Source organism: Ammospiza nelsoni, chromosome 11 (assembly GCF_027579445.1).
Source record: "Ammospiza nelsoni isolate bAmmNel1 chromosome 11, bAmmNel1.pri, whole genome shotgun sequence".
NCBI lineage: Eukaryota > Metazoa > Chordata > Aves > Passeriformes > Passerellidae > Ammospiza > Ammospiza nelsoni.
The window spans coordinates 10,236,499-10,249,500 of NC_080643.1; the positions used below are offsets into that span (position 1 = coordinate 10,236,499).

General features: G+C 51.1%; 1 protein-coding gene across 1 annotated transcript in view; it reads right to left on the reverse strand.

Moving 5' to 3' along the window:
- Nucleotides 1-6,094: 6,094 nt before the first annotated feature.
- CHST13 (carbohydrate sulfotransferase 13) overlaps nucleotides 6,095-13,002 on the reverse strand; it is a 28,958-nt gene continuing 22,050 nt past the window's right edge. Inside the window, exons 2-3 of the mRNA XM_059480203.1 lie at nucleotides 12,043-12,119; nucleotides 6,095-8,064 (exon numbers count right to left, since the gene is read on the reverse strand). Of these exons, the coding sequence (XP_059336186.1) occupies nucleotides 7,219-8,064; nucleotides 12,043-12,119 (923 nt within the window). The 3' untranslated portion in view covers nucleotides 6,095-7,218. The remainder of the gene's footprint in view (nucleotides 8,065-12,042; nucleotides 12,120-13,002) is intronic.

A 13,002-nucleotide genomic window follows, 5' to 3' on the forward strand; every position in this document is an offset into this window, starting at 1 on the left:
GTTCCAGGGTGGCAATCTGAGAGAGACTACCATCAGAGAGGCTTTTGGGGCTGGAAGCAGCCAATTCTCACTGAAACTGAAGAAGCACTCGAGTCCTCCAGATAATAAGATGCTGAAGAGTCAGGAGCTGAGGAGATGGATCAAACCTTTGAAAAATGTCACTGGGCCTCACCTTTATTAATTATCTGCCTTCTTGTTGGAGAAGGGAAAAGGGGAGGTCAAGTCCCCCATGATATACAAGGACCTGGCCAGCTCTAAAACCCTTGAACCTCAGCTATGTTGAGTGCCTGCTGGCCTTGGGTTTTTCATTGCTCCCAGCTCTGCTCTGGTGTCACTGCAGAGCTGAGGCCCCTGCAAGGGTTCCACACATGGCTGAGGGTCCCTAACAGTGAAAGCTGAGCAGCTCTGGGCTGACAGGCATGGGGAAAAGCACTCCCTGAAAAATAATTAAAAAAAAAAAAGCTGTGGCCTCCCCTTTCCCCAAGTTTCCTCTTCCTTTTTTTGTCATGAAGGACAAATTGCCTGGTGCTGCTGAGCTGGAGAGGCTGTGCACAGCAGGGAGGGTTCAGCACACACTGCCCCGCCTTGGGTGTCACTGCTTTATCCCTGCTGCAGCCTGTGGGGAAAGCAAAGCATCTGACTGCCTGTCCCACTTTGAGGGGCACCTTAGAGGATGTGTATGTAGATATTTAATTTGAGCTTAGTGCTTTACTTTATAAAGCTTTGATAGCTCAAATTTGGCACTGGCTTGAGCAGTCCTGGCAAGTAACTCCTCCTGCCCCAACACCATTTTCCTCCTCCTTGCTGCACTGTCCCCACCAGCTCAGAGAGGTCCTCTCTGGTGCTTGTGCTGATCTTGTGAATCAGGTAAGGCTGGTGCTAAAGACAAGCTGCTGGGGACACCGCAGCCCTCTACAGGATCCTGAACATGTGAAACTCCTGCTTTTCTCTTACTAACACAGGTTTGGCCCTGCTTCCTCCAATCCTGCAAAAGACCTAGACTGGAGCCAGTGGCTGGTGCAAGGGACCCCATCACACTCCTCCAGGATCAAACCCCAGTGCCCAATGCACAGCTGCTTCTCTGCTGTGTGCTTGCAGCAAAGCCCTGGCACTGGCATGTCCCTTCACTGGGGGATTTCTGGGCAGGACTCAGCTTAATCTGGTTGTCACTGTTGACAGAGGACGGGATGGGAACACGTAATGGATGCCATCTGTGTCCTACTTGTGGCACTCAGCTGGGCCAAGGTGACCCATGCTGCACCATGTGCTGGGATTGGGGTTCCCCCCTGCAGGAGGCTCTGGGGCTCAGGGGTGCTGTGGGGCAATGACAGAGGGCACAGCAAGATGTGCTGCTCTCCAGGGCACCCCTTGGTGGGCAGCCAAGCTTCAGCCTTGTGCCTCTGGGCTTAGTGCAGGGAAAGGCACTTAAGATTTAAAATTGCTTCCAGCCTCAAGAGAAATGATATAACCAAAGGAAATGGTTTCAATAAAAAGGGATTTTTCTCCTTTTTTTTTTTTTTTTTTTTTTTTTTTTAATAAGGGCAGTGAGAGGCTAGTTATTTGGCTGCTCAGCCTGTTTACTCTTTCCTCTTTTTTTCTTGTCTGTGCAAATGAGAAAGGGTCTTTGCTAACAGAGCTGATATGTAACTCCAGAGCACAGCTTGGATCAGCATTCCTGTGACTCTGTCTGAACTTGCTCCTCTAAGAAAGCACCCCCAGCCCCTCCAGTGAGTGAGCAGCACTGCTCTGTCCCCTGGCACCAGTTGCCAGAAGCCCCTGAGTTGTCCAGGCATTCTCTCCCTTCCCTTAAAATCAGAAATTTGATGCTTAAATACCTGCAGGCTCCTCAGCTTCTAAGAATTTTCAGTGCATCACAGCAGGCCCTACCTGGCTTTATGCTCCCTGTGGTGCTGTGTTGGAGCAATTTGGCCAGAGAAGATTTGGGGATGGGGTTGTCTGACTCCCTTTTCCTCCACAAATTTCAGCTTCAGAGCAGACTTGTGTGGGTAGCAGAGCCCAGACAGGGTGGGGACTTTTCATAGGGATTTCTGTCTAACCCAGCAGGGAAATCACTGCCAGCCTGGCTTCTCTGCTGCTGTGTCTGTGTCATTACTGAGCCCAGCTTGTCACTGGGCTGGACCCACCCTGCCACAGACACCAGCACCCCAGTTTCAGCCAAGAGTGACTTTTATTTGTATTTAGTCCTCACAGCTCCCAAACAAGCAATAGCATTAAAAAAGGAGGAGGTGGAAGAAGAGAGTTTATTTCTTGCTGCTCTTTACTCCTTGGCTGCTGAGCTGCCCCTTTGGGCTCAGTGCTGGTCCTGGACTGAGACACCCACCCAGTGCTGTGACATGCTTGTGGAAGGCTTACCTTGCTATAAGCTTTAGAGGGAATAAAGGAAAATGTGGAGTGTTGGCAGAGAATGAGATTGGCTGGTTTTGAACCCTGTGCAGGCAGCCAATCTAGACTCTAGTAGTGGGCAGTGAAACAATACATATATTTTTTTTTAGTGTCCCATGGTTTTATTTCCCACTGTATTAGCAGTGCAGGTAGGCTCACTCCTGATCACCAGCTGTGCCCCAATTAAATCTCAGGTTCATGTCAGTGTTGTGAGATGAGGCTGAGGAAGAGCACTGGAGTTTGGGAGGGATTGGGTGCCTGCCCTGGAGCAGCACAGGTGTTGGGATGCTGGGGTGGCTGCTGGGACCATGGGGAGATCCCAGATGAACCTTGGGGAGGAAGGTCAGTCAGGGGTTCCCCCACTCCTGGGTGCATTCCTGGTTTTTCTTTGCAGGCAAAGGAGGGGCTGTCACCATCTCTAGATGAAGATGGGAACAGGGGTTTGTTTTCAGGGATAGTCAAATAATTTATTTTTCTCCCCCCACTGCTTCCACTCACTGCCTCCATCCTAACACAGTAATTTTCCAGAAACTCTCTGTGAGATGGGGCTTCCTTAGCAGGGACAAGCAAAGTGCCAGCCAGCAAACACAGCAAGTCTGAAAAGCCTCCTTCAAGGGAGACACTGCTTCCAAGACATACTTGAATACACTTGGGTTTTTTTTTTTCTCTTCAATGACAGTCTCTTTAATCCTCCAGCTGGTAAACAACCCAATCTGTGGTGCACAGGAAAGTCTGGAAAGAAACCTCCTGATCACTGAAGCTCCATTTTGTTCCACTGGAAGGAGAAACCCAACAGCTTCACATGGGCCATGAGGGATGGGGCCAGGAGCTGCACAGCCTAGCAAACCCAGAGTACAGCAGAGTGCTGAGCACACACAGCTCCATAACCCAGCAAACCCAGAGCACAGCAGAGTGCTCAGCACACTCACAGCTCCATAGCAAACCCAGAGCACGGGCAGAGTGCTCAGCACTCACCAGGCTGGAGCTGCTGGAGGCACTGGGAGGAAGGGGCTGGCTCCTCATTGACTCCTGAGCCATGCTGGGCTGTGGCAAAGCTCAACAGTGCAGCAAAGGAAGGGACTCTCCCTTTTATGCTGGGGAATATTTGAGTATTTATATAATAAATGGGATGGTGCACAGATACATGTATGTAGACAAACATAAGCCAAATGTCTATTAAGTATTATAACCATACACAAAAGTAATCAGTATATAATATGTAGATTGACCCAGCAGTAATTCTATTACACATTATAATATAATCATTATTTTCATTGTATATTTGTGCACACATGAACGTATCAAAGTGAGGCTGTTCTTGTTTCTTGTGTCCCTGGGAGCTCCCCAGTAGCTCCCAAGCCTTGGGCCAGACTCCAGGACCAACCTGACTCATTTAGAGGCTCTGCAGCCTGAGGCCAGGATGGGACCCTTTCAGGGGGCTAGGGGGACATTACTGCCATGGTCCTCTCTTCAGTGCCACATCCCCACCTCCAAGAGGAGGAGAAAACCAAATCCAGTCACACTTTAGAGATGGCTCAGGTCTCCTTGATGCTTTCTTCCTCTAAAAAGAAAAAGGGACGCGGTGAAACACTTTGAAAAGCCCAACGAACCGGGAGCCCCCAGAGAAATGGTTCCCAGCACCCGTACAGGGAATTTCACCGCCTGTAGTTGGGATCTCCGGTCACACGGGGTCCTCCTCGCTCCGTCCTGCTCCCGTCCTCCAGCGCTTTCCGTGGGCCGGGAAGGGTCGGACCGAGCCTGCGGCGAAGGAGGCAGCTGCCAGCAGCATCCTGACCCTACAGCATCCTGACCCCGCAGCATCCTGACCCCACAGCATCCTGACCCCACAGCATCCCGGCCCCATAGCATCCCGGCCCCTGACCCCGCAGCATCCCGGCCCCATAGCATCCTGACCCCACAGCATTCTGACCCCACGGCATCCTGACCCCACAGCATCCTGACCCTACAGCATCCCGGCCCCATAGCATCCTGACCCCATAGCATTCTGACCCCACAGCATCCTGGCCCCACAGCATCCCGGCCCCATAGCATTCTGACCCCACAGCATCCTGACCCCACAGCATCCCGGCCCCACAGCATCCCGGCCCCACAGCATCCTAACCCCACAGCACCCTGACCTCACAGCATCCCGACCCCATCCCGCAGCATCCCGATTTCAGAGCTGGCCCCGGGGAATCCTGGTCCCAGCAATCTGGCTTTGGCACAGGCTGAGGGATTTCTGTCCCAAAAACCTCCAGCCCAGGCTGAAAGTGTTTGTTTCAGAAATACAAAGTGCCCCTTTTGTGTTTGCATGGTTAGGTTTTCCTTTGGAAAGCTTTGGGTTTAAGCAGAGAGGAAGCCAAGGGTATGACCTAAATGGTTTGGATTGTGGATGTTGTCTGTGGGGATTCTACAGAAGCAGCGCACGGGTGGGTATTTCTAAAGGTTCAATTTCTAAATTACCCAAAACACAGCTTTACAGGGTCCTGCTTTCAAAAGCTCACAGCCAAGGCTGCAGGGCTGCATTTGGTCCATTTGTGTGTGGCTGGGCTGGTCAATGGGTCAGTGGGTCAGGTCTGATGGGGATGCCAGGACAGGCTGCCAGTCAAACAGCCACTCATAGCTGGGGACACCTCCCCATTGCCACTGTTCCAGGAAAGATGAGAAACCACCTGGCTGAATAACAAAGCCCAGAAGCTTCTGTTCCCTCGCTCTCACACCAAAGAAAGCCCAAAGCAGCTCCCAGCCAGCCAGATATCATCTAAACACCCACAAACAGCACAGCTGGGAGTGTTTCTGTCCCTGCCACTCACTGTGCCATCAGCTCTTCAGAGGTACTGGCAGGGAACAGTATTTAGGAAAAATAAAAACAAAATACCATCCAAAACCCCATCCATTTGTGACCCTGCATCTGACCCCAGAATACGATTCGTGACCAAAAGCGATGAAAAGATCTTGCAGTGACTTGAACAATGATTTTTCCAAGCAGAGGCAGCTCTAAGCAGGGAGCACAAGACTCCCAAGAAAGTAGAAGGAATGCACTCCAAGCCTGAATGCTGCAGATGAAATTTGTTGCATCATATAATCCGTTTTTGTGTTTTGTGTTTCAGCTAGACAGGGAGATACCAAGACAGCATGAGAAAGGCCATTTCTTCAAGATCTCCAGTGCAGACTGGGAGAATCAGTCACACTGCCAGCATCACCAGCAGCTTCATTTACTTTTCTTTTTCATTGCTTTGCTAAAGCCAATCTCCAATGGAGCAAGCAAGGAGGGAGTGTCAGCATATAGATGCCAGTCAGAGGCAGAGAGGAAAAAGGTTAAGATATAACAGCTGAAAGTTGTTAGATGGAAACACCATTTTTTTACAGATACTGAGAGCACTGTGGTTTCATAAAACCTCCCATTGTATTGCACTAATAAGTCAAGTGTTTGCAGCCAAGCCAGCAGACACACTCCACAGCATCTATTACCAGTGTGTTTATTTACAAAGGCAGCCAGCAAGCCAAAGCCAAACAAAAAAGAGGAAAAACTGAAATATGGACTGGCTTTAATTTAAAATCCTAGGGCTCGGTTTGTCATTTTCTTTTGTGTTTTGCTCCCTCCTCCCTGTTTTTTCTTCAAGGAATGATTATCCAAAGGCAACCAGGAAAAGGACTGTTTCCCTCTAGGTGTCTCTCTCTCTGTTTTTATCCTCAATTTTTTCCCTTTCTCTCTCTCTCACACACACACACACAAACAAACATACACACACAGACTTTTCTGGCCTCGCAGTCCAACATTAGCCAGCAATCTCCCACATCCCAGCCCAGTGTTCCCCCAAACACTTTATAACTTTTATAAAGGAGCTGCACAGAGGAGCAGCCCCTTTATGCTGTCATAGGAAGAGAAGCCAGCACTGCCAGCAGGGCCCTGCCTGACCAGCAGGGCCATGGCCAGGACACTGGGGATGGTGTGATTGCATCAGAGCAGACACCTGCACCCATACACTCTGAATGGCTTCACAACTGCTGTCACCTGCTTTCAAAAATGGGAGGTGTGGGGCCTGGATTCAATGGATTTGACCAGAAATCCAGAGACATGCACACACAGGCACTCTGCTCTGATAGTTCAGGGGAAAGCACTGAGGACCTCCTGCAAGCCTTTCCTCTCTTATCTTTGGAGTATTTTGCACCCCAACTGAGAACACGTGGAAGGAAGGAAGGAAGGAACAAAAAATCCCTCCAGGGATAAAAATGGCCAGAGTATCACAGCTCTGTGTGTTATACCCCCCTCAGTGGGGATGGCACAAAGGACAAGAAGAGAACAAGACAAAAAGAAAAGGTGGGAGCAATTTTAAATAAAAGGAAAAAGTTACATTAAATTATTGCTTTATTTCTGGTTCTATGCAAGTCTCTCATACACTCCCCTCTGACCCCTGAGACTCCATGTCTGCCCCCAAACAGCCCAGTAAGGAGGAGAAAGACCTGAAGGGATCCTGCCCAAAACAGGAGCCTTCCCAAGATTTGGATCTACAGAGGAGTCTCTTAGTCACAAGAAAGTCCCCACCAAGGCAAGAAGTGTCCAGTCCCACCACCATTCCCTGTAGATACTGAAGGCTGGGAGGGAAAGGGAAGGAAAAGCTCCAGCCCCAGTGTATTGAGAAGTGTTCTTCCTCCAGAGCATGCACGAACAAGGCATCAGGAGGTGGAGCAGACCCTAACAAAAGGGCACAGGGAAGAAGTCAACCAAGAGACGAGCTCAAGGCAGGAGGAGAGGACTTGTGGCAAGGTGAGAGTTATCCAGCTCTCCCTCACTGTTCCCCCACAGCCCCCACCTCACCGGAGGCGGAGGTATGAGGGGATGGAGTAATTGAACAGCAAGTAGTCCATTTTGTATAAATTAAAGAGTCTCCTTTGGTAGAAGGGGCTAATGTCCTGGAAGAACTGGGCCGTCATGTCGTCTGTCGTCCTGGTGGTCTTGGAGGAAGCCGGGAACTTGACGCTGGCGTCGGCCCCCACCAGCTGCAGGATGTACTTGGCGTCTTCGGCCAAGGTCTCGTACTTGCCCACCACGTCGTAGTGGATGATGCAGGGGTGGCAGAGCGAGTGCACGCGCTCCCAGTGCTCGTTGAAGGGCTCCTCCTGCTGCGTGCGCGGGTCCAGCAGGTAGTAGACGAACTCCTCGAAGCGCACGTCGTCGCCGCGCTCCAGGGCGTGCTGGCTGGGCTGCGGCCGGTGCCGCCTCACGATCTTGGTGCCGTAGCGCTTGTGGAAGGCCGTGTTGTAGCTGAGCGTGAACTTGTTGCGGTAGGCCGAGACCAGGCGCTCCAAGGGCTCCCGCACGAAGACGAACTTGAGGTAGGTGCGCAGGCGGGCGTTGATCTCGGCGACGCTGTACTCGGACAGCGTGCGCAGGTTGGAGGGCACGTGGGCCTCGTGCGCGGGGATCTCCAGAGGGTCCCGGTACTTGCCTTGCCCCGTCAGGACCATCATCACCCGCTTCCAGTTGGTGCAGGCCACTTTGGGCACGTAGCAGTAGAGCAGCCCGTGGGTGTCGTCCACCACCAAGTGCCGCAAGTCGTCCGGCCGCAGGAGACGCCGCTTGCGGGTGTAACGGCTGCAGATGTTGCTCAACATCTCCCGTCTCTGCTGGTGAACCGCCTGCAGGGACGACTGCTCAAACTGGGGAGGAAAAACCCAACAGAAATGGTCACCGGCTTGCCCAAGATGATTGTGGCCTACACGCAACGCTCGGCCCACAATTGTCACCACTGCCTCCCCTGTGGCCTGCACACAACACTCGGCCCAAAATTGTCCCCACTGCCTCCACTTTGCTGGGGTAACACATGTGGGATTTTGGAGACAGCACTCACTTTGAACACATCTTGGTTTGGTGCACTTAATCCTTGGACAGGTTGGCATCAAAAGAAAGGACAAAATATGATGAGGAGCAGGATGAGGACAAAAACACAAGGCAGTGAGGGAAGAAGGGGTGGTGCAGAGAGGCATTTTTTTAAAAGCAGACACACACTGGGCTAACGTGCTCTCCCTCACACCAGTCTGGGGGGATGCCCAGCCCCAGGGGCAGAAAGCACAGCCTGTTTGCTGGCACAGGGCCCAGCACACCTCCTGCTGCAATGGGGCATTGCTGCCTCACACTGACACCCATACACTTGTGCTTGCTGTAAACACTCAGCCAAGGGCAGAAACGTGGCAGAACATTTGGGCATGCTGGATGGAAATGGACTGGGTGCTCTGCCAAGGAAAGGCAAATGGAAATGGTCTCTAATGCTGATGATCAAAGCCTGGTGAGCAGGAGGGCAGCTGGAGATGAGGTGGGGTGGCAGGTATGATGGAGAGGAGCAAGGGACTGAGTAGGTAGTGCTGGGGCCCTCCCTGAGGGCTCTGGGTTCCTTCTCCTGAGGGACTTCTTCCACACAGGCCAGTCCAACGCCTCAGCCCTGGTCACAGTTTCTTTTGGCCGCAGGGACAAGGAACCAACATATGGTCCTTTAACCCCTCTGACCCTCACATCAAGAGCTGGCAGCTGCTGCACTGGCTTACCAGAAGCCCAGAGTCCCTTAACCCCTGACCCAGCTGAAACCCCCTTACAGATCTGGGGACGTGACCTCTCCTGTCATGGTTTTCGTCAAAAATCCCAAAATGTCATTAGAACATCTGGGGAAGGAAACCATTTCCAGGAAGTCAGAAGGGGAAGGTCCCCTCCTCCTCTTGCCCACTCTGTCCCTGCTTTGCTCACAAGGGTTGGGAAATTTCGTGTTCCTCATTGCTGGGAACATCCAACAGCCTCGTCTGGGAACAGCAGCACCAAGCACCCGCTAACCTGGTGCGGCCCTGACCCTGCAGGGCAGTGGCTTTCATGCCATGCAGTGACCACCACCTCCCAACATCAGAGTGGCTCCCACTTTGGGGGTGTAAACAGCCCTGCCAGTGCCAGAGGGTGCCACAGAAAACAGCTCTGCAGTGACACAGGTGTGGTGACTCCAGATGAAGGGTGAGGGCAGGCATGCTGCCTGCATGGCTGCTGAGAGCTGCCACTACCAGGTATGCTAAAGAACACCACTGGCTGTCAGGACCCAGGACATCCCTCTGGCTGTCCTGAGCAGGCAAGACCCCTGCCAGAGGGCTCAGAGACCCTGGCACAGAGCCCAAAATGCCCCTGTGGTTTTGATTATGACCCATGGAGCAAGTTACCGACCTTAGATGAAAATCTGCAAGCCATGACAAATTAAGTAGAATGACAGTGAATTTATCACAAGGTGAAAAAGTAGATTTTGGGGTTTCTAGAATGGGGACTCAGGGGGGCAAGATGGAGGGATCTGGGTGTGTCCAGCCTTTCTCCTTCTTTTTTTTCTTGGCCTCCATCTTCTGCTGTGATGTTGGCACTTTTGGATTGGTTTATAGTAGAAGCTGACCGTCTAACATAGGTGATAGGGATTGGAAAGTAATTGTCAACATTGTACACGTAGTTTTTAGTATAAAGACATAACACCACACAGGGGGCAGGCAGAGTGCCTGGAACTGTCCTGCTGGATGGACCTCAGCAGGGCAGGAGAAACAATTTTACAGATAAGATACAATAAACAACCTTGATACCGAGAAATGAGGAGCTCTGACTCCTTCTTCAAGCACCGGGCTGGGAAAAGAGACTTTCTAACTCTTCTCAGGGTCACTCTGACAAGTTAAAGATCCCGACACTTGGCCAGGCTTCAGGTGCTCCCTCACTGCTCCTTGGGGGCTTACAAGGTGTTTGGAGGGACAGCTGTAAGGGCTTGTAAAGCTCCTGCCAGGAGCTGGGATTTGCTAAAGCAAACTGTGGGTGATCCAGCAGATCTGTCATCCTCAGAGAGATACTAACACCTGGGCAAACAGCTCCTTCTGCAAGGGATGAACCACACTCAAGACTCTTTTGGATCTTATTTCCACAAAGGAAATAACCTCATCTAGGTCACCTTAGTGATCACTTTCTCCAGGAACCTGTATGGGCAGTAATGTGAAACAGGGACAGGAGAAAGCATCCCATCCTTACTCCTTCCAACAGGGACATGACAGGGGAAAATGCCAAAATGAAGGAAATTCAGGTGAACGGATGCTAACTGCCAGCAAGGTATGACTCTGACATTGTTGGCTACGAGGTTACAAAAAAAATACAGCACCTAGGGAGATTATAACCACAGCTGAAGAAGCATTCTCATGCTGCCTTGCAACACAGCCAAACCTTTCAGCAGAAATTCCTTTTGTTTGGAGCTTCCCCATCAGCTTTTAGAACTGGAAAACCTTTTTTGCAAGGGCTTAGGAAAAGAGGCATTTTAATAATGTGATTTTTTCAGGTGTTTTTCCCTGCACTTGCATAATTCAAAATTATTGGACCAGAGAGACAGACAGACAGACACTGTCTGCAGGCATGGCAACAAATAAATGTGACTACTTTTCAGCAGCCGCCCACTGGAATAAATGCATGTCTTACAGTTATTTCAGAGCAAAATTGCTCCCTTCATTTCCTTCTCTTTAAAAGCCAGGGAAATTAAGTATCACTTTTAAGGAAATAGCTCCACGACATTCCAGCAGCGCCAGGCTTTGCTGGCACCACGGCCAAGGGAGTCCGTATTTGTAATTTTTCAGAGAGCAAATGTACTTTGGCTGCTTACAGACATAACAGCATCAACCTTAACACAGAGCAGCACCTATGAGAAGAGCTGACTCTGGCTGCATGGGGAGGCAGCAGGGATGGCAGCCCACTGAGGGGCCACCAGCACTGCCCTCTGCTCCTGGGGCTGCAGCAGAGGACAGCCCCATGGACACAGGGGGATGCAGGGCACGTTTGGTGGCTGGGCACGTGGCATGGCATGTTGGAGGATGGTTTCCCACAGGGCTTCCTGCAGGGAAGTTGTGGTTGAAGATCCCTCTGCAAAGGGAAGTGGGGCTGAATTAGGGGAAAACTGCCTGCCCAAGGGGAAATGCAGCAGAAAGAAACACAGACTTTTAACAGTTCCAACCACAAGCCCCACTGTGAGGAACAAGCAGGACACATTCCCTGATTCCTGCACAGGGAGGGACCCACTAAGCCCACCTGGAGGGGAGTGATCCTTTGCCCAGGCTGTGCCTTGCTGCTCATTTCTCAGCAGGTGTAGCTGGCACACCTCAGAGTGATGGAGACACCTGAGATGTTCCAGGATTATAAATCCCCCATGGCTGAGTCCAGCTATAACTATGTAAACATATATATGTGCAGATTCCTATGTGTGTGCATGTACATATAGCAGTTAACACAGAAACATCTGCCAATTATTAGCTCAGGAAGGGCAGCAATGAAGCTCTGGCCCAGCTATGATGACACAGAGTTGGCTTTGAAATGTTCAGATGGCAAAGTCTCCCAGGTTTGCCCAGCTATGGCTCATCCCACTGGTAATTAAAACATTTACCCAAGCACCAGCAAGGGCCATAAGCAGTGTTTATCAAGCTACACCCCCAAGCAGTGTGGTCTTGTCTTTTAGACTCAGACAGAGGTTCAGCTGCAAGGACACTGGGGGTGGCTGGAGCTGGCACAGTGCCCCACACACCAGAGGGTGGAAGAAAGGGTCAGCACTCAGTGCCCCACTCGATGTTCACCCCAGCACTTCTCTGTCCCTGTGCCCTTACCTGGTCACTCTCATACAGGGCCTGGAGTGGGCTGCGACCAGCCTTGCCTTGCCAGGTGGATCTCAGATCTTCAGAGGCTGAAAAAGGAGTGAGGAAAATCAGAGGGGTTGGAAGGGTCTGCTTCCCTTGCCTTCTCTTGAGATGCCCAAGTTGGGCAACCTCTCCCAAGAAGAGACAAACCCATTTTGCTCTGGAAGTGATGCTCAAGCAATGATCCTACCTCCCACTTTGTAACAAAATCTGCAGTTAGGATTCAAAAGGTCCAGAGCTATTTTTTATCAAATAAAACACTATAAACAAAGGTAACAATTACAATTTCAAGAACAACTAGGTAAAGTTTGATCCACATGCTTTTGGGAAATGCCACTTTGTCCAGGATGTTTGTTTGAGAGAATGACCCAGAGGAGACAGGACCCTGCCAGCATTGCCACAGCCCTGTGAGGGGTGAGACAGCCTCTGTGCTTGGCAGAGATGAAGGGCAGATCCAACACTGGCAGCTCTGTGCTGAGCCCCCATAGGCTCAGGGCTTGCACTTCCAGGCTCAGAGACACAAACTGGTCAGGTGATTTGTCTGACCAGTAAATCTACTGAAGTTCTTATTTGCTGTTTATATTTTTTCCTTCCCTTCTAGACCAGCAGCATCTCCTCTGGTGTTTGAAGCTGCAGACAGCCACCCAGGCAGTCCTTGCCCTCCCTGCCCTGCAGACCAGCTGTTTCATTTTGGAGGTCCATTTGCAGCAGCACCAAACCCAAGGCTGGATGTGGCCAGCCATAAATGAGGCACCAGAAACCCAAGAAGTGACAGCTGCTCAAGTTCTTGTGCTCATAAATTATTTAGGGATGCAACCACCTTCCAGGCTAGGAAGCATCTGCCTCAGCTCAGCCTCTGAGAGTGGGGGCAGAAGAACCATGAGGCCTGGATAGCCCAAACCCAGCACATGGAGCCAGCCACGGCAGGGG